We start from the raw sequence: 20,071 nt of genomic DNA, 5'->3' as shown, positions 1-20,071 counted from the left end.
TTTTTCCTAGGAACAACAGGAAGACATGGAAGGTTTTAAGCAGAAACAAATGCACCTGTATTTGTGTTTTTGCCATTTTTCTGTCTGCAATGTGAGATGGATGAGGGACAGGTGAAAGAGGTGAAAAGATCATTAGAAAGCTATTTGGGTTTTCCAGGTGAGCAGCAATGATAGCTTGGCCTAGGATGTCAGAGAAAGGGAGACGACTTGGTGATGGGTAAGACTTGAGAGCTGGGGAAAGGGGAGGTGTTGACAACAAAGGGGTCTCAGGTTGCCTAGTTTGATGAGTGATAATGGCCCTTCCTGAAAGGGGGAGACATTTTGAGTTTCAGACATTTTGAGGTTAAGAATTTGTGAAGCATCCATAAGAATGGACCAGGCAGGCAGCTGACTACACAGATTTCAAGCCAGGAGACAGACTAGACTGGAGAAAAAATTGATAGCACATATTATAAAGGAGGCTGTGGATGAGCTTTCCTGGGGAGAGACTCTGGAGTACAGAATTGAGTCTGTCTTGCATCTGTTGACAAGTCTGTCTTGTCTTGAGTCTGTCCAATAACATCATGAAGCTCAGTATGTACATTCTGAATAAACGAACAAATAGATTCATGCATCAAGGTCGGGCTATTTGCTAGTGACTGAGGATAAAGAAAGGAAAGTTTCTCTGCCCTCTGTGTAATCTTGGTTTGGGTTGGTGTGATAAGATTTAAAAGAATGGGACAATGAGAAATTAACAAAGGAGGGATCAATAAGACCTTTGTCTACAAAAGAAGAGATGACTGAAATAGGAACTTAACAAAAACAGCTTCATATTTAGATCATCTCAATTATGGCATATTACAGTATCTGTCACCTGAATTGTTATTTTTTTTGTTAGTGATAATACCTTACAGAGCATTTTATGAAGTACTTGCATACTGATAACTGTATTTCATAATAAACTTTAACACAGCTCTGAAATACTCTTGATCTGTGCTCTGCATGTATATCCTACTTGAGTTTTAAAATCTTACCTCCAGTTATATTTAAATTTTTATGGGACTTTAAATTTTAAATCACTGGTCTTTTCTCAAACTTTACAAGACCAAAGACAGAACTGTGCTGTACATTTATTTCACAAACATGTCAAAAATAGTCTGTGTTTAAAAGCCACAGATTGGAAAACCACTATTGTCAATAGTGATGCACTGAGAATAAAACTTCCCCAGTAGATAAGAATTTGTTTTAAAAATAGGTAATTGATAGACGATCAATAAATAGATGATGGATAGATGGATGGATGGATGGATGGATGGATGGATGGATGGATGGATGGATTGATAATAGACAGATAATAGATGGATAGATAATGGATGGATAGATAGATATTAACAGATAGATATTTAGATACATAATAGAGATAGACAGACAGACAGATAGATAGATAGATAGATAGATAGATAGATAGATAGATAGATAGATAAATAGATAGATAGACAGACAGATTACCTAGGTTTCAGTCTCAGTACTGATCCTACTAACTTTTCCACCTATGGCAACCCTCAACTTCACGCTCTTCAGTTTTTCCTTCTCTAAAGGGCATCTCTTGGTTAATCAGTCATTCTCAGACGGGGTACCACAGAGCTGTAGAGGAAATGGTGAGGGCAGCAGAAGTGGGGAATAAGAGGCTGAGGCTCCAGAACACTTCCTCCCACAACCCCCATCCACTTTTCACTGTGTTATCTACTAGGACTACTTGTAAGGTGTTACTGGGAAATAAGGTTCTTCTGCATAAAACATTTTTAAAAGTTTGAAAACTACTGTCCTGAATCAGGGTCCTCCTGATGTTCTGATGTAATAGGGATGAGACCTAGGTATGTGCATCTTTTAAAATATCAACAGACAATTTCTCACCAAAAGCTTTCAAAACAAACAAACAAACAAAAAAACAAAAAGCTAAATGTATGCTCTCTAACCTCTCCTCTACTATTTTTATGTTCCAATTTCATTTGCAAAGTAACGAAGCACTAATGATCCATGGCATGGAAGATCAGAAAGAAGCAGAAGCAGCAAAGGGTCCAGTCAGAGACCATGCTGCTTAACATCTTTTGTCAAGGACAGAAACCAGCAGATAATTGCTGGACAATGTTTTCCTCTTTGATTCTCAGCATTGCAGCCTTGAGAAGGAAATAGCCAAGAGATACTTGGCTTTAACTACTCTCGGGCTAACAAACCTACTTAAAAAGAACACAAATGCTGTCCATGAAATTAAACCTCTGTGCCTTGCTGTGACATCCTGGAGCCAGCCTGGAGATCCAACTGAGGCAGAGACTTCAAGCATCCCTGAAAAAACTAGAATCCATGGACACTAACCCAATGGGATACAAACTGAATACCTCATTCTCTAAAAACCACACTCTGAGAAAAATTAGCTACCAAACAAGAAAGAGCATCATCTTGTAATAGAAATTCTCAAATATTGGACAGAATGAGTTATTCAACTCAACAGAGAGAGAGCAAACAGCAGAGAATGTAAATAAATAAATAAACACTATAAACCAGAAGCCTGGCATACACATTTCCATACTAACCAGCAACTAAAGCATCTTTGGGCCATCGGCTGAACCAGTCAATTGTGCATCCTGAAATTAAGGCAGGGAACTTCAAAGCTCTGTTTCGAAACTTCTCCCCCACTGGCGAGAAGCAGAGTACAATATGAAGGTTCTGTCGGACCCGACTCATGAAGTAGTCGTGCAGGTTCTCATTGGTAGGAGGGCACTTGGGGAATTCTTTTTTCATGACTGACACCAGGTTGCTACTAATTTCATCAGTTTCATCTCGCGCAAATAGATTAGAGACCTTAAAAAGAAGTACAAGCATGCAAATTCAGTACACACACAGGAAAATAGATCAAAATGTAGAGCTTAATACATAGAATGTCTTTTCTCCGTTTGTGTTCTCGAACTCACCTAACGAAAATTAACTGAAAGTTTTCAAGATGAAATACACCACGTTTTAAAATAAACAAATGATTCTACTATTAACTGCAAAATTGTAGCTCTGGGAGGGAGTAAACGGACATGCCAAAAATCTAATTAGCTTTCTTTCTAACTTTGCCCTTCTGTTTTTTTCATTTGTTACTTGGAACATTCACTGATGTTTTAAATGCCTAGCTCCAAATTTTGATGTAGAGTTTTATTCTTCAAAAACCCAATAGAAAAACCCATCCTTCATACTGATGACTTAATACCCATTCCCAATAGCACTTTTCATGCCATTAACGGAAGAAAATATGTAGAGCTCTAAGTTGGAGGAAATCTGAAGGGATAAAACACATAAAGAATAAATGAATTCCTACCTCACCTGATGATAAAACATTGTTCATATATTCCAAAAATGATTCATCTTTAATCTCATTGTCTGTGAAAATAAAAGTGATTCCTTTGCCTTGCTGACCAGCCATTCTATACAAAACCTTCAGATCTTCCATCAGATTTGATGTGTTGTAGGATCTAAAGAAATATTTTCATTTTGTCATTAGCCAAAGTGTTTTCATGAGAGGGAAAGAACCTTGTAACAATGCATTATGCCATTTAGCAACCAAAAAAGAAAAAAAAAATGCTGATTTTGTTCCATCATATAGGTATGTGTTCTATATGAATGTTACTGATTAATTTTTAAAACTCCACATTTCATAAAACATTATAATTAATGTTTTTGCACCAAAAAAACTATACTGAAAAGTTAACCTGGAACAAAACTAAAATTTTTACCACAACCAAATGTCATTACATTTCAAAATGTATCATTTTGAAAATTTTTTGACAATGATAATAGAAAAGTCAAATTCAATTACTGATATTTGATTGGCAATGGGTATTTGAGATGACAATTCACAAATTAAACTAAATAAATGCAAGCTTTGGTTATACAGGGTGGGTGAGATGCCATGCTATAAACAATGCCTTCCTCATCCCCCAACACCATTATCATCATTGCACGTTTGTATTATGCATAAATGAGCTTGTTTTCTGAGCAATCAGTACACTGTACTAGAATACCTGGAAATGTTAAGAAATATCCCACTCTGAAGGTTCTATAATTACCCAAAGTGATCTTTAGGTGGAAATAAACCTACAATCAAGAAATATTAGAGAGTTCCCACTGTGGAGTGCTACATTATGCCAAAAGTATAAATAAAATTATCCCAATTCTGGAGACTCACACTTACTAAATTATTATTCCTACTTTAGTCACTAAATAAACTCAGAATTCAGAGTGCAAGAGCAAACAGCCATCTGATTTTTTTAAAACTAGTGAATACTTAACTCTACCTTTTTCTAACTTCTGTAACCTATACCCTAGAATTGGAAATATTACAACCATGCATCAATACTTCCAGAAGACACCTAGAGAAGTGAGATCAGAAAACAAATACTTCTAGAAGACACCTAGAGAAGTGAGACACCTAGAGAAGTGAGATCAGAAAACAAATACTTCTAGAAGACACCTAGAGAAGTGACATCCGAGAACTCAAAATACAAATACTTCTAGAAGACACCTAGAGAAGTGAGATTCAAGAGATCAGAAAACAATTCAAAGACACAGCCTCCAAAAAAGAAAGGAAGAAAGGAAGGAAGGAAGGAAGGAAGGAAGGAAGGAAGGAAGAGAGAGAGAGAGAAAGGAAAAGGAAAACATCTCACCCAGCTTCTTGTGATATGGGGAAAATTTTCAACCCAGTCTCTTGGATCTCAAGGGCCCACTGCCTCAAATAACACGACCTAAGACACCTAACAAATAGTCGTGCTTCCCAAGTGAGAGGCTCTTGCATCTCAGCCTTAGCCACATGGCTGTACAAAGCCTTTAGAAGTTTGATAACATCTTGAAAGCTATGAAAAGGAAAGAAAGACCCTGGCCCTTCGTCTCATCAGTAATGGATCATTCCTGGTGTGACATGTAGAGGAACTAGTCTGCCACAGTGAGAGTTGTGGTTGAATACACTGGCTGCGCCGTTGTGGTGCAGTAAAAGTCACACCAGAATAGAAACTGGAAGTCTTACAATCAATTCCCAGATAGATCCAAGATGATGGGCAAGCCATAGCCTCTCTGAGCTTCAGCTGCAAGATGGGCTGCTGCTATCTGTCCTACTAACTCACGAGGATTTTTGAAGATCAAATTAGCTCATGCATATAAAAGTGCTTTGAAAACTACAAGGTTTTATACGAATGTTAGGAACAAAAATTTGATTCCCATCCCTTTCCTGTACAAGTTGTCTTTCATGTAGCTTGGTTCCTAACCAAAAACTAGAAGAATCATATGCAATGTAACTAGAATTATTTCTCTCTGTCCCAGTACTTGAATTAAACAGTAATCTTTGGATTTATTCTCCAAGAAGAACCCTATAGGTCAGACAAAACAAAAAGTGTAACAATAGCTTAAATATTTGAATCTCCAAACCCAATGCTCAGTAACTTTCAGCCTTCATCCTAGCAGGTATCTATGGGCCTCCCTCAATGAGACAGGTCAGCAACATGTTCTGCTCATCAGTGCCCGACTTCTTGCTCCTACACCTAGAAATTAATGTCAAATGATTTTCAGCCCAGCCTAACTTCCCAAACTGGCCTCCTGGTTCTAACCTTATCTTGGTTAATCCTGAAAAATCTGTTTCACCTCTCCAAATCACCTCTGTTTATCTCTTCATGTTCACTTTTCATGTGATAATTATGTTTTCTCCCTGCACTACACCCACATCTGTGGTCAACTCCTCTGGGTTTCCCTGTCTTGATAAGTAGCAGCACCATCTAGGTAGTTTCCCAAGCCAGAAACCAGGATGCACCAAGCCCTGAAGCTCCAACTTCCTGATGATCTCTTCCATCTCCACTCTCTATTCTCCATTCTCACTGCTGCTACTCATGACACCATCATGGCTTGCCCAGACCCCTGAAACAGCCTTACAACTATTTCAATTTAGTTCCGTCTGTCTATTTTCTGTATATAAAATGTACTTGACATGTCCTCCCTAGGGGCAACTCATCAATGGTTTCCTATTGCTCTGGGATGAAGTCTGACTTTTTATCTTCACTTTAAAAGGCCTCCATTTCTCTTCCATTCCCACTTGCCACCCTACACTGTACACTCTGCAGTATTTAACTTCTTCCAGGGCTGACTTCACCTGTGCTGATTCTTCTGCCTGGAACATACTTTACTGTTCTTCTGCTCTCAGTCTTCCCATATCGAGGTTTCAGTTTAATCACTTTCTCCAGGAAGTCTTTTCTAATCATCCCCTAGACTAGGTTGGGAGTTCTTCCCTCAAGCTTCAGTAGGATTTGGTCTGCATGTATTTCCTTATCATGGATGGTGCCTATGAATCACACCTTATTGGGGGAGTTGGTTGCTTAGTCGTCTGTCCCCTTGAGTTGCTACAAAGTCCCTGACGATACAGCTAGACTCACCTCGTTCACCCAGCCAGGGCTTAACACATAGGCAGCGTTCAATAACTATTTTGAAACGTTTGAATGAGTAAACCAATATTCATCTATTTTTCCACTGTATTAACATTCTTGAAATCTGAACTAACACTCAATAGGGACAATTTTCTTCTGAAATTCACCAAAAGAAGTGCACGTAAGACACTATCACATATAACATAAAAGCAGGGAGGCGGCTACTAAGTGAGAGTTCGAAAGATTTCAAAAGCAAATTATGAATGTGAAATGTTTATGGTCTCTGACAAAGGCTGACAGAGGAAGATGATAAGTCAACATTCAAGAAGGAAAACGACTGTGACTCTTTATACGTAAGGGAAATGCATTTGAACTTCAGGAGGCCTCTGAGCACCTTTTATCAAAATCCATGTTACGTTAGTTAAAGTAAAAGCTTGTCACCTCGTCAGAGTGATCTGGAAGGAAATGTAGCCGGCAATGAATGAAGCCAACCTCGTCAGGCTCTGCTTTCCTGATCCGCCCACCCCGACCAGGAGGGCATTTCCCCGAGGAGTACGAATGACACGAGAGATCTGTAATACAGAACAAAAAAAGCATGTATCTTTCAACATGTAAATGTTCTATTTTTCCTATTTATTCACTATATGAATGAGGTCTAATTATTATTTTGGAAGACACAGGTGTCTCAAGATCAGACTGGAGATATACTGGTTGAAGGAATGAGGGCACTTCTGAAATATGGAACAGTGTTGGGCTGCATCAGATGGGGTGGGAACCATGGGGTGTGCCTTTAGAAACCAGGAGGACACCAGGGCAGAAAAGTCAGCACACAGCCCAGACTGTGCTTGCTCTGGCTTTTAAAGGAGATTATCTATCTAAAGGTGACTTTGAGGATTCCTGTTAGTTGGTCCGACCCAATAGGGTATGATAGGAAGGAGAACAGAAATGTCAGAAAATGTCTACCCTTGGCATGCAGGACATGTGGTTGATTAGAATATCCTCCACATCTGAAAAGCGTTCAAATTTAAATTGAAGGGAAGAAAACCCCCCAAAATAAGGTGATATGCGTTGGCTGTGTCCCAACCCAAATCTCATCTAGAATTGTACTCCCATAATTCCCATGTGTTGTGGTGGGAATTATCTCCCAGTGGGAGATAACTGAGATAACTGAATCATGGGGGCGGCTTCCCCCATAGTGTTCCTGTGGTAGTGACTAAGTCTTATGAGATCTGATGGTTTTCTCAAGGGTTTTTGCTTTTGCATCTCCCTCATTTTTCCTCTTGCCGCCGCCATGTAAGAAGTGTCTTTCGCTTCCTACTGTGATTCTGAGACCTCTCCAGCTATGTGGAACTATAAGTCCAATTAAACCTCTTTTTCTTCCCAGTCTTGGGTGTGTCTTTATCAGCAGCATGAAAATGAACTAATACATGTGGTATAGATGTTGGGACTTTAAAAAGAAAGAAAATGAGCATAAACACCCTCCTATTACTTGGCAAAGACAGTGATACCTAAGATATCTACCAATAAGTGATTATAGATTGGCCGGGAGGGGGGCCACTTAACGCTATTCAATAGCCCCAGACTATTCCACAGCCCCCTTGTGGCAGAAGTCCATGTTTATTTGGCTTCGTTTGTGTTGAATGGACTAATGACACCATCAGTCTTCCAAACCTACCCAGGAGAGACTGAGTATAGAATTCCCCTTGATGTTCTTTATACCTTATGTGAGAACTGTTTCTCTTTCCCTCCTAACTGCAGTTTGAGCCTAGGGGTATCACTGCGATGTCCACCTTTCTTAGAAGAATGATAGAGGCTGGGCAGGGACTGGAAGGGGTCACTTCTCCATGGCCAGGGAACCTTCCTGTAGTCACTGGGGCTCTGCATTCTGCCAAGGTTTTGTTAAACATCCTTTCTCAGAATTCCCTCACTAGCTGCAGTACATTCTACTCCTGCTGAAAATATGTCTGGTTTTGAATTACTTTCCCCAGTTTAGTGTGAACCTTGGGAAAAGGATAACATATTTTCCATCTCTATGTGGACCTGAGAACCTGCAGGACTGGCAAGTGCATATGCCCTGTTTTTCCAGCCTCCTGCTTGTCTCCTCTATGTGATTCTCGCCAAAGTCATTGTGAGTGGAGAGGGTCATACATGCCTCTTCAGATCTTCCCCTGACACAGCTTCAGGAGGGAAAGACGGGGCAAGTAAAGAGCTACTGGAAGCCACACTAGAACATTCTGTGCCTTTCCTTGCTTGCCACTTTTCAACCATCATCATTTCCTTTGTTTGATGTGGGTGGATATATCAAGATGTCGTAAATTAGGTATTAAGCAATCTTCATCCCAAAACCTTTACTTGGAACTGGGCCAAGGTCTTATATTAAAATGTTCTATTCTCAGTTTCCAACACATGGTAAACCCGCAAAACATATCTGACAAAGGAATAGATACATGAACAGAGAAGGCTTGCAAAGCAGACTCAAAACCTCATAATCTAGTTAAATCCAGCGAGACTCTCAAATACGGCTATTTTGTCCTGTTATACGCAGATTGTGTGATGGAGATATGTGTTTTCAATTTCATCAGCGAGTATTCAAAAATGAATAATGTCCACCCTGCCCCTCAGGAGCTCACACTGGAACAGGGGACAGAGGCTGGGGTCATGAGCCACGGTGAGCACTGGCACAGAGACAGGAGTGATGGGCAACCAGAGGAAAGAATGCCCGGAAACATCCCCGCCTGGGTGAGGTAAGTCTTAGGTGCAGAGCTGGACTTTGACCTGGATGACTAGAAGTATATCACACAAAGAAGGTGGTGTGCCAGGCACGGGCTGAGCTACCTTTTCAGAAGGAGTGAGACACACAAAATCTCAGAATTAGCAAAAGGCCTGCAGTGTCCCCTGAGGTGAGAACTTCAGTATGGGATATGGAAATACCAGGAAATAAGGCAGCAAAGGATTGTTTAGGACTTATCTGGGGGACTTGATTAAATTCCAAACAATGTATCCAGATTCTCTGTGTGGTTCTCAGCGGTGGTCCATCCTGTCAAGACAGAGGTCACTAAGACGGGAACCCACCCGACTAGAATCTAATCTTCTGATAGGGAGACAAACACACAGACAGATAAACTTTCCACAAGGTAGTATGGGTGGGGAATGCATGTTGGGGAGGCGCTCCAGGATCATGATATGTTTACCCACCAGCAGCCTGTTGTTCTGGATCACACCCCAGGCAGAGCATGACTCAGGAGGCTGGCTGGTAAGCAGGAACTAGATCATGCAAAACCATGTACACCATGGTTTGAACTCTCACCAAAGAGACAAAAGAGGCATCACACAGATACACTGTACTGAAAGAAAATTGAGTTTCTAACTAAGAAAGGAACTAAGAAATAGGCTTGGTCTCATATCATATCCTGTTTTGCTGCAGTTTTTGCCTGCAATTCTGACTCTTGGCTTCTATCGTGCCGTGTAACTAGGCCACGTATTTCAAGGCTCACAGCAGCATGACACAGAGTGTGGATGCGCTGTGCACAAAAGATGAGAGAAGACAGGGCCAGCGGGGAAGTGGAGAGGAATGCAACATTTTAGCTCAAAAACTCTAGTCACGGATTCTTCGGCCAATTCCAGAGCAGACAGACAAGAGGCAGAGAGTGAGAGAAAACACCAGCGAGGCCGCAGCACCGAGGCCTTCACACCTCCAGCATCACACCCAGAGTGTTTTGAGAAAGCCTCCTCACTCTTCATCTGGGCTGCGAACCATGGAGAAAACGGCAGTTCCAGTGAACTTGCTCAAGCACGACACTTAACATAAATAACTGCATCTTCAGCTTGAGCTATGAAATCCCAGGTCAATCGGATTTTGTCTCTAGCAGGCAGGCAATTTGTCATGAAATTGCCTTTGGTGATACTCACTTAGAAAATACATTTTCCCTTTTCTTTTTCTTCCTTTTAATTATTAAAAATGACATAATGTTTATTCTTCCTGAAACAACACTTAATTGACTATAAATTAAGAGCTCATTTCAAAATGTTATTTATAGTTGGCTGTGGAAGAATATTTGAGCTCATAATTCAGTACAGATGTCTCAGATTCTACGAATCCACAGAGTTGCCAAGCCAAGTGCCCTCGTGCTGGGGAGACCCAACTCCCGAACAACCCCTCTGTCTTCCTTCCCTCTCTCTGACTTACTCCAGCCTTGCAGAAATGCTTTTCTCACTTTCTTGCAGGGAAGAGGAGCAGACAGGCAATCCCTATATTCAGCAGAATAGTTGACTAGATAACCTCTAAAACCCCCTCCATGTGTAGATTCGGTAATTTCTAGAGGTGACAATTTGTAATTATGCAGTGGTTCCTCATGGTTGAACCTAAGATCATGGGAGACAAGGTCAAATCATTTTCTTTCTAACTAAAAGGATGTAGTCTGGAAAAGTAGTTGATATCAACAAAGTGAGAATATCAACAATGGATTTTAAATGGCATTATCTTGCACTGTAGATAAATTAAGTCACATACGTTTTCAAACAAAATAATACATTTTACTTCCAACCTTTCAGGATCAACTGTTCTAAAAATGGATATGGTAATGACTCATATCAGCAGTCACTAACCTTTTTGGCACCAGGGACCAGGATCGTGGAAGACAATTTTTCCACGGATGGGAGGGGGGGGTGGGTGATGGTTTGTGAATGATTAAAGCGCATTACATTTATTGTGCAGTTGATTTCTATTATTATTACATTGTAATTTATTATGAAATAATTATACAGCTCACCATAATGTAAAATCAGTGGGTGTCCTGAGCTTGTTTTCCTACAACTAGATGGTCCCATCTGAGGGTGATGGGAAACAGTGACAGACCATCAGGCATTCCGTTCTCATAAGGAGCGTGCAACCTAGACCCCTCATATGAGCAGTTCACAATAGGGTTCGCGCTCCTCTGAAAATCTAATGTCGCTGGAGGCAGAGCTCAGCTTCACTTGCTTACCTGCTGCTCACCTCCTGCTGTGCAGCCCTGTTCCCTACAGCCCACAGACAGGTACTGGTCTGTGGCCCAGGGGCTGGGAACCCCTTCTCATATGACAAACTAGAATAGAAATTATATTTTCCTGGTGGATTTCATTCTAACAGAATTTTCATCTCAAAGTCAACCGTTTACACACTATTTTTAAATTATTGTTTCTAATCATGGTAAAATACACATAATCTAAAATTTACCACTGTAACCATTTTTAAGTATATTGTTCAATATCATTAAGTACATTTACGTTGCTGTGCAACTATCAGCACCACTGATCTCCACAACGCTTTTCATCTTGCAAAACTGAAGCTCCGTACCCATTTAACACTAACTCCCCAATCCCCTCTCCACCCAACCCTGGAATTCTCCACTCTACTTTTTGTCTCTGATTTTGGCTACACTGGGGATTTAGATGAATAGAATTATACAATATTTGCCCTTCTGAGTCTGGCTTACTTCACATAACATAACGTCTTCAAGGCTTATGTACTATTTTTTATAGGATATTCTTTGCATGATACAAAAAGATGCAGACTTTGCCTGTGCTCTGAACTCAGATGTCAACCATATTCAGCCTCCGTGGTGAAACCATGGAGCTGGAAGCTATATAGAAACACTGAATAAAATTATCACATCACACATTTAAAGTACACAGGCTCTTATTTCAAGCCTATAAGGTGCGACATGTTGCATTCAGCTTAGAAATTAAATTGGAATATAGCATGGAGTCTAATTTTAAACTGAAGATTCTCCTAGGAAATGAAAATAAAAGAGGGAGAGGACTCTGGCGTGAAACCAAATGTCTGTCACTACCACAAGGCACTACTCGGAGCGGCTACCGTACCTTGACTAAGTGAACCATGGCATCTGCAAAGAACACCATGTCCATGCCAGCGCCACGGATACTCTCATTATACAGCTGCAGGAACATATTCAGACGCTCTTTTAGGCGACTAAAAGATTCAATGGGCTCATACATTTTAGGCATTTCAGCATTAGCCTCTTCAGATGTTTCACCTTCGGTGGGAAAGAAGAATCAGTTAAGTTTCTTCAAATACCTGCATTTTGCCTTCAACCTAAATTAATGCAATCAAAGCTCTACAGCCTAACACTGAATAACATTCATCTTAAGCAAAATGCCATAGTGTGCATTTTGCAAAAACAGAAGAAAGGAAACAACAGAAGCATTAGGATTTTTGTGATCATATGCAGTCTGTACTTTCCTATCTAGCAAGTCAATTTCAAATAATGTTATCGTCATTGAATTGAATTTGAACCCACAACTGATTGTTGGCATTTCAAAGCTCCTCCCAGACATACTAGCTTAATGGTCAAGTGAAAGTCAAAACAGTAGGGACTGAATGTCAGAATCAGCAAGGGAAGTTAAGAACTACATAACTGCGGTGAAACCCCATCTCTACTAAAAATACAAAAAACTAGCCGGGGTGGCGGGCACCTGTAGTCCCAGCTACTCAGGAGGCTGAGGCAGGAGAATGGCGTAAACCCAGGAGGCGGAGCTTGCAGTGAGCCGAGATCGCGAAACCGCACTCCAGCCTGGGGGACAGAGCAAGACTCCGTCTCAAGAAAAAAAAAAAAGAATTACATAACTGTTTGATAAGAATAAAAAGAAAAAATTATTGTGTTTACTCAGGAAATTTTTATAATTCACGAATCTCAGGTCAGTGGTAAAAATAGAAGTGACTTATAATATGGGGTGGAGGATTGAGAGAAATAGAAAAACAATTTCCTAAATGAATAAACATATTAGATTATTTCACTAGGGCAAGATGTATTAAAATCGATATACTTTTTTAAAAAATTAGAAATATATAACATACCAGCTTAACACTTTTACAGTATTAACTACAAAGCAGAGGCCGAGGTGGGCAGATCACTTGAGGTCAGGAGTTCAAGACCAGCCTGACCAACATGGTGAAACCCCATCTCTACTAAAATTACAAAAATTAGCTAGGCCTGGTGGTGTGTGCCTGTAGTCCCAGCTACTCAGAAGGCTGAGGCAGGAGACTCGCCAGGAAGCCAAGGTTGCCATAAGACAAGCCTGTACTCTAGACTGGGCAACAGAGCAAGACTGTTTCAAAAAAAAAAAAATCATAATACCCAAGAAAAAGCTAAATGGGGCATCTATAAATTCACAATCAATTAACATTAGCAGCAGGGGAAAAAAAGGGACACATTAGCTGAATATACCAATAACAACTTAGAATTTCACCGGATACGAGAAGAATGAGTGGATCTTTCAAATCTTACGGCGTATAATTATTTTCAATTGACTGTGTCCTAACATAATACTATATTAACCTTTTGATAACAAACAAGGAGATGGTTTAACACAATCATTAAGACTGACCTATCTGCAAAGCTCTCACTAATCAAATTCCAATAGTCACAACTCTTATAAATGCCCATATCAAGCTTTGAGAAACAAAGTGTCTCAATGACACAAAAGATTATGCATTTGTCTCTAGACCCTCCCCCAGGCCCCCAAAATGCAGCAGTTGTATTTTGGTCCTTGAAAAATCATAATCTGGTTATTTATCCTTCTGAATTACAGGGAATAAATTACACAAATTTTAATTATCTTGTAAGATGTCCTTACTCTTACAGGATTTTTGTACGTGTTTGACCTGATTGAAATAAAATGTGTCAGCTTCTTTCTGTAGAAGGATCATTCCAATTGCATTGCCAGAAATAAACATTCTTTTGCAATTGTCACTCAGAAACTTTTGACAGATCACACTTATGGTTATCAAATCTAGAGAGGCACTGCCTAGTCGTTTCCAATCATTTTCAAGATATACATAGCATATTTTTAAACATGCTTTTAAAAATCTGCAAATTAACTTAAAATCCATCCTCAGTATTAGAAGAGGTTATTAAATGAAAGAAAAATATTTTTAATTAAGCCTAGTTGCTTCTGAGGGGGGAAAAAAGTGGAGCACTGCCTCTTTTCATAAGAAAAGTCATATATCTCAATTTCCCCTGGAACCATAATCACAAAAGCTTGCCCCACATCAGCCATCTCATTCCAATTACATTTAATGACCCTCTCATACATTTGGAAGTTTTCCTTTTTATTTTCAACATTGAGGATGACCTGAATAATAATAATTATAATTATATTTGCGGCCTTTCATTTAGCAGTGACTACGGGCCATAGACTGCCCAAGCCATTCTACAGATAACATTTCATGGACTCCCCATGGTGCATGTGATGCATATAGTAACACTTTTACTTTCATAAATGAGGAGAATGAGGTTCAAGAGAGTGCCGAGATGCCCAGCTAATTAATGTGTGGTGGATTCCTTCCTCAAACTCACCTCTATCTGCCAGACTGCAAGTCCTGTGCACTCTCTCCTACCCTATCCTGCCTCCCCACTCTACTTTAATATCCAAGCATGATATGCATAAAATAGTTCATCTTTAAACTCCATGATCATGCATTTATTCACTCATCCTAGTTTTACAGAGCATCTACTATGTCTCAGGCTTGAATCAGTAAAGTTTACTAGAAAGAAACTCAACACCCATAAACTGAATCTTCTGTCTTCAGATTTCCCTTTAGGGAACACCTTTTGGGGAATTCCAAATTCCACTTCAATAGTTTACCTGCAGCTTCAGGCGCATCTCTCAAGAAATCCACAAAATATGTGTCAATTCCACAATCGACCAACAGTTTTTTCTCTTCACCAAACTCCTCCTCTACCAAACTTACTAAAGCCTTATCAAACCAGGTCACATCACTGGACACTGTGAAACGGTCAGCTATAACACGTTTACATTCATGCTTCCAGAGCTTTAACAGGTCCTGTTGAAAGTATAATTAAAATGTGTTAGTAATTTCTATTATGCCGTAACTGGGAATTCAAGTTGACAGTACTGTAGAGTATTATTCTTCCTGATTGAAGATGCAACATTTTAAAAAGTTAGGGTTCAAATATGCTCAACTTCACTTCAAATGGGTATCATTTAAGTATATTAAATAGAAAGTAGTCTGTTCATTTGCAGTCTCTGAATTAAGAAGAAAAAATCCTCCAACAATAATATTGAAAATTGCTCTGACCAATCAACAAACTAACATTCTACGTAAGAGTCTTCAGCTTGTGAAAAATTAGTCTTTTAATAAGACATCTACATTCATGTGGCCAGAGTACAACATAAGATATAAAACATGAACAACTCTCATGTATACAACTGAAAAATTACAAAGGTGTATTCACTTAACACAAAGTGAATAAAATTTGTGGCAAAAACTGGATTATCTGAACAAAAGAAAGCCAGCACCTAATCCAGATAATCCAAGGCCCAAAGTTAACTGCAAGTTGAGGAAAGTAATTGCTCAATACTCCTGTTTATATAGCAAGAACAACAAATGTATGTGTAAGCTCATTATTTTATATGAAAGACTGGTGGAAATTTCTTAGCTTCGTAACATTTTTCAGGTTACAGATTTTTAGGCCATTGCATTACTAGTGATAGAATGCTATCTGGTTGCCTGAATATAAAAGGAGTTCAGTGAAGTATATTCAATGATGCAGTTAAGACAAAAGTTTATTATAACATCACTTGCTGGAATTGTTTATGCTGATTTAAAATAAGCATCAAAAACGGATACTTCAATAGTAATCTTTGAGAACTGACTTCAACAATTCCATTAACTTGTAAATAACTTTGAGGGAAAAAAATCAAGTTAAAATATTCACGCTGCTTAACAGACTCTCACTTCTCTGCAGGAAGGAAAGTGAGTTTTCCCCAAAATATCATTAACAGATGCTTCTCAAAAGAAGACATACATGTGGCCAACAAACATATGAAAAGAAGCTCAACATCACTGATCATTAGAGAAATGCAAATCAAAACCGCTATGAGATACAATGTCAAACCAGTCAGAAAGGCTATTATTAAAAAGCCGAAAAATAACAGATGCTGGCAAGGCTGCAGAGAAAAGAGAACACATATATGCTATCGATGGGAGTGTAAATTAGTTCAAGCATTGTGGAATGCACTATAGTGATTCCTCAAAGAGCTAAAAGCAGAACTACCATTTGACCTAGAAATCCCAGGGTATATACCCAGAGGAATATAAACCATTCTACTATAGACACATGGACGTGAATGTTCACTGCAGCACTATTCACAATAGCAAAGACACAGAATCAACATAACTGCTCATCAATGGCAGATTGGATAAAGAAAATGTGTTACCTATACACCATGGACTACTACACAGCCATAAAAAAGAATGAGATCATGTCTTTCATGGAAACATGGATGGAGCTGGAGGCCATTATCCTTAGCAAACTAACGCAGGAACAGAAAACCAAATACCACATGATACGTCCCTACCCAAATCTCATCTTGAATTGTAATCCCCATAATCCCCACATGTCAAGGGAGAGACCAGGTGGAGGTAATTTAATCACAGGGGAGGTTTCCCCCACGGTGTTCTCCTGATACTGAGTGAGTTCTCACGAGATCTGAGGGTTTTATAAGAGGCTCTTCCCCTTTTGCTCTGCACTTCTCCTTCATGCCATCTTGTGAAGAAGGTGCCTTGCTTCCTCTTCATTTTCCACCATGATTGTAAGTTTCCTGAGGCCTCCCCAGACATGCTGAACTGTGAGTCAATTAAACCTCTTTTCTTTACAAATTACCCAGTCACCAGCAGTTTCTATGGCAGTATGAAAACGGACTAATACACCGCATGTTCTCACTTATAAGTGGGAGCTAAAAATGAGAACTCATGAACACAAAGACAGAAATGACAGACACTGAGGTCTGCTTGAGGGTGGAAGGTGAGAGGAGGGAGAGGAGCAAATAGATAACTTTTGGGTACTGGGCTTAATACATGGGCGATGAAATAATCTGTACAACAAGCCACCATGACACATGTTTACCTATGGAACAAACCTTCACATGTACCCCCAAAGCTAAAATAAAAGTTAAAAATAAATCAACAAATAATTTAAAAAAGAAAAAATAATCAGCAAGTTTGGTTACCTATATTGCAAGCATCTGGGACAATGGTGGGTTTTTTAAGTAATCAACACTTGTGCTTAATCAACAGTTTTGTTGATATTTTAAGTGTCTCTGTGTGTTTATATGGAGAAATCCCCTGAAACCCATTTGCTTAATTACTTCTTTAGCTCTAGAAAGGCTTAAAGAGAGGCCAACCCTGTCTTAGCCTGGGCACATAGGCTACGCTTTGGAACAAAAGCATACTGGATTTCTACATAGCGTTCTTAGTTTGAGGGAAATTCTTATAACACTGGGAAATGTCATATTCAAGTGTGTGTACAAATGATCATTTTTCTATTAAATGAACTTTGTAATCTGCTGCGTCTCTTCAATTTTACCAATGTATGTAATTCTTTTAGTGCATCCAGTTACATGGAAAAGAAAAATCATGGATGATTATCAACAAAATGGGTTTTTTAAATTTTGAATATTTATTATAAAGATAATTACTTTTTAAGTTAAAATGTCAAGCTTAAAATATGAAGACTATTATACAATAAAATCCACAGTGGTTGTTTCTATTATTTAGTACAAGAAACATATCTTCTTCTTAGACTAGAAGTGGGAAAATAAAATCAATTATTTCTTTTATTCTATTCGTTAAAAAGTAATTGTGTATATGATGCTCTGAAACACAAACCTAGTTGGAATTTATCATTGACATTTTCTGACAGAATTTACTTCTTTCATTATGTTAGTTAAAATGCAGTAAAGAATACCCATGCTGAAACATTCCAAAATATGTTCAAAGTTCAAGTAAAAAATAAAGTAGTAAAAATATTTAAAATACATGATTAATAGCAATGTTATTTGTTTTTCTTTCCTCAGTGTCACCTACATTTGGTTCCTTGATGACCTCTGAAGTAGTGTTCAGCATTCCCTGCCAGATCCGAGAAAGATCTCGTAGGTTAAACACATAATGGAATTTTGCAGGCGTAGGCAGCATTTTCATCTTGGTCATCTGCCATAGTCGGCGTGTCAGGGGCACCAATCTTGTGACAGAATCTCTCACATCTTCTGAGAAACCCCTCTGAGTACAGTAGTAGCCTACCCCAATCACACCTGAAAGGGGGGAAATTACAGCATTTTGATTAGCCATTCAACGAAATTAAATGAAAATGAAAAACATTATAGCATAGAGTGTGCACACGTCATTAAACATTTTAATAGATAACCATATATAAAAGAAAAGTATGTTAATGTTCTCTTGCTTTTTCAAATACAGTATCCCAAAAAATAGATACAGGTTTAAGAAAATGAGTATTCAAAACACTGAAAAATTGATTAAGAAATACTGCTGAAAACTCTGGCTGCACCACTTCAATATTACTAAATGGGTAACAAAGATAAATGTATGAAGTTACCTTATAATAAGATAAGAAAAATATTTTTATAAGTCCTCTAAGGTTTCTACTTTCTGTCGTTGCCTTTCCATGCACTATAAACTACTTTCATTTACTTTATATGTAAAATTTTCCAGGCAATAAGGAATAATTAAAAATGATAACATTCTTTCTGTTCCATTTTACTTTTCCCAAGCTTAGATAATTCCAATGTCTGTTGGTTTCCAGACCTTGCTCCCTGCTGTGACTGGAGATTACTGCCACACTTGACTAGCCGGGGGCACCCAGATGACATTTTCGTTTGCCAGAAATTAATTAGGGTAATCCTGATGAGCTTTTTCTCAATAGCAGCTTCAGAAATTGTACACTAAATACTTAACATAAATGTGTTCAAACTTTTACATTCTTTCCTGCACAAATAAGTTATAAGTGCATTATCATTACTCGGGTAGGCAAACATGGTTACTTATTTGGCTAGTGATTGTTCAGCTAAATTATCTACGAAATACTCCATATTTAATCAATAACTTATTACAATGCAGTAAATTACTCTGAATTTCAGACTGTCTAATCTGCACTCCGGGGGCCATTATTTCTTTGGCCAAAATCATTCTATGCATTGGTTAAAGTATCACCTACATAAACTTTTGACATGGAACATAGCAATCCAGACCTCAAAACTATGTACCCATGAGGAAACAATCTCATCTGTGGGGCAACAATTTCATTTCTATGTTCATGTAATGTTAAACCTTCTTGTTTAAGAAGTTAGAAAGAGTTAAAGAAAACCATAGATGGAAATGATCTACCGAGGCATCCAAATCAGGACACACCTAGAATCGATCCCTATAGGAAATGAAACACGCTGCTTGAGAGTGATGGAGGCTGCAGACCAAAGAGCCACCCAATGCGCTTTCTGTGTGGCTCTCGGGTGAAGATTTCCAGGAAGGAACACAAGCAGGTGTTCTTCCTCGCCCTCCTACCCCACGCCCTCTCGACCTTTACCAAAGATCTTGTCCATGGAAGCATCAGAGGGCAACGTGCAGTTAAATATAGAGAACTGCCTCTTGAGTCTTTGGGGTATGTCATTGCGTCCACCACCAGGATGGATCATGGCTGCCAAAAACTGGATGTCCACGATGTTGGTGAACTCCCCAGGCTTCTCTAGGTTATAGAATCCATTTTGTTCCATCAGCTGTCGCACTATCTCATTCGTAACCTAAGAAAGACAACTTTCAGAATTAAAGCATCATTCCT

General features: G+C 39.0%; 1 protein-coding gene across 1 annotated transcript in view; it reads right to left on the bottom strand.

Annotated features, from left to right (window-relative positions):
• DNAH5 (dynein, axonemal, heavy chain 5) overlaps positions 1-20,071 on the bottom strand; it is a 274,359-nt gene that overhangs the window by 86,194 nt on the left and 168,094 nt on the right. The window contains 6 exon segments of the mRNA XM_011994188.1: positions 2,571-2,838; positions 3,338-3,491; positions 6,864-6,994; positions 12,282-12,454; positions 15,066-15,264; positions 18,310-18,533. Of these exon segments, the coding sequence (XP_011849578.1) occupies positions 2,571-2,838; positions 3,338-3,491; positions 6,864-6,994; positions 12,282-12,454; positions 15,066-15,264; positions 18,310-18,533 (1,149 nt within the window).

This window comes from Mandrillus leucophaeus, unplaced genomic scaffold (genome assembly GCF_000951045.1).
Source record: "Mandrillus leucophaeus isolate KB7577 unplaced genomic scaffold, Mleu.le_1.0 Scaffold445, whole genome shotgun sequence".
NCBI classification, from domain to species: Eukaryota; Metazoa; Chordata; class Mammalia; order Primates; family Cercopithecidae; genus Mandrillus; species Mandrillus leucophaeus.
The sequence above is the reverse complement of the archived record's forward strand: the minus strand, read 5'-3'. Positions and strand labels throughout refer to the sequence as shown.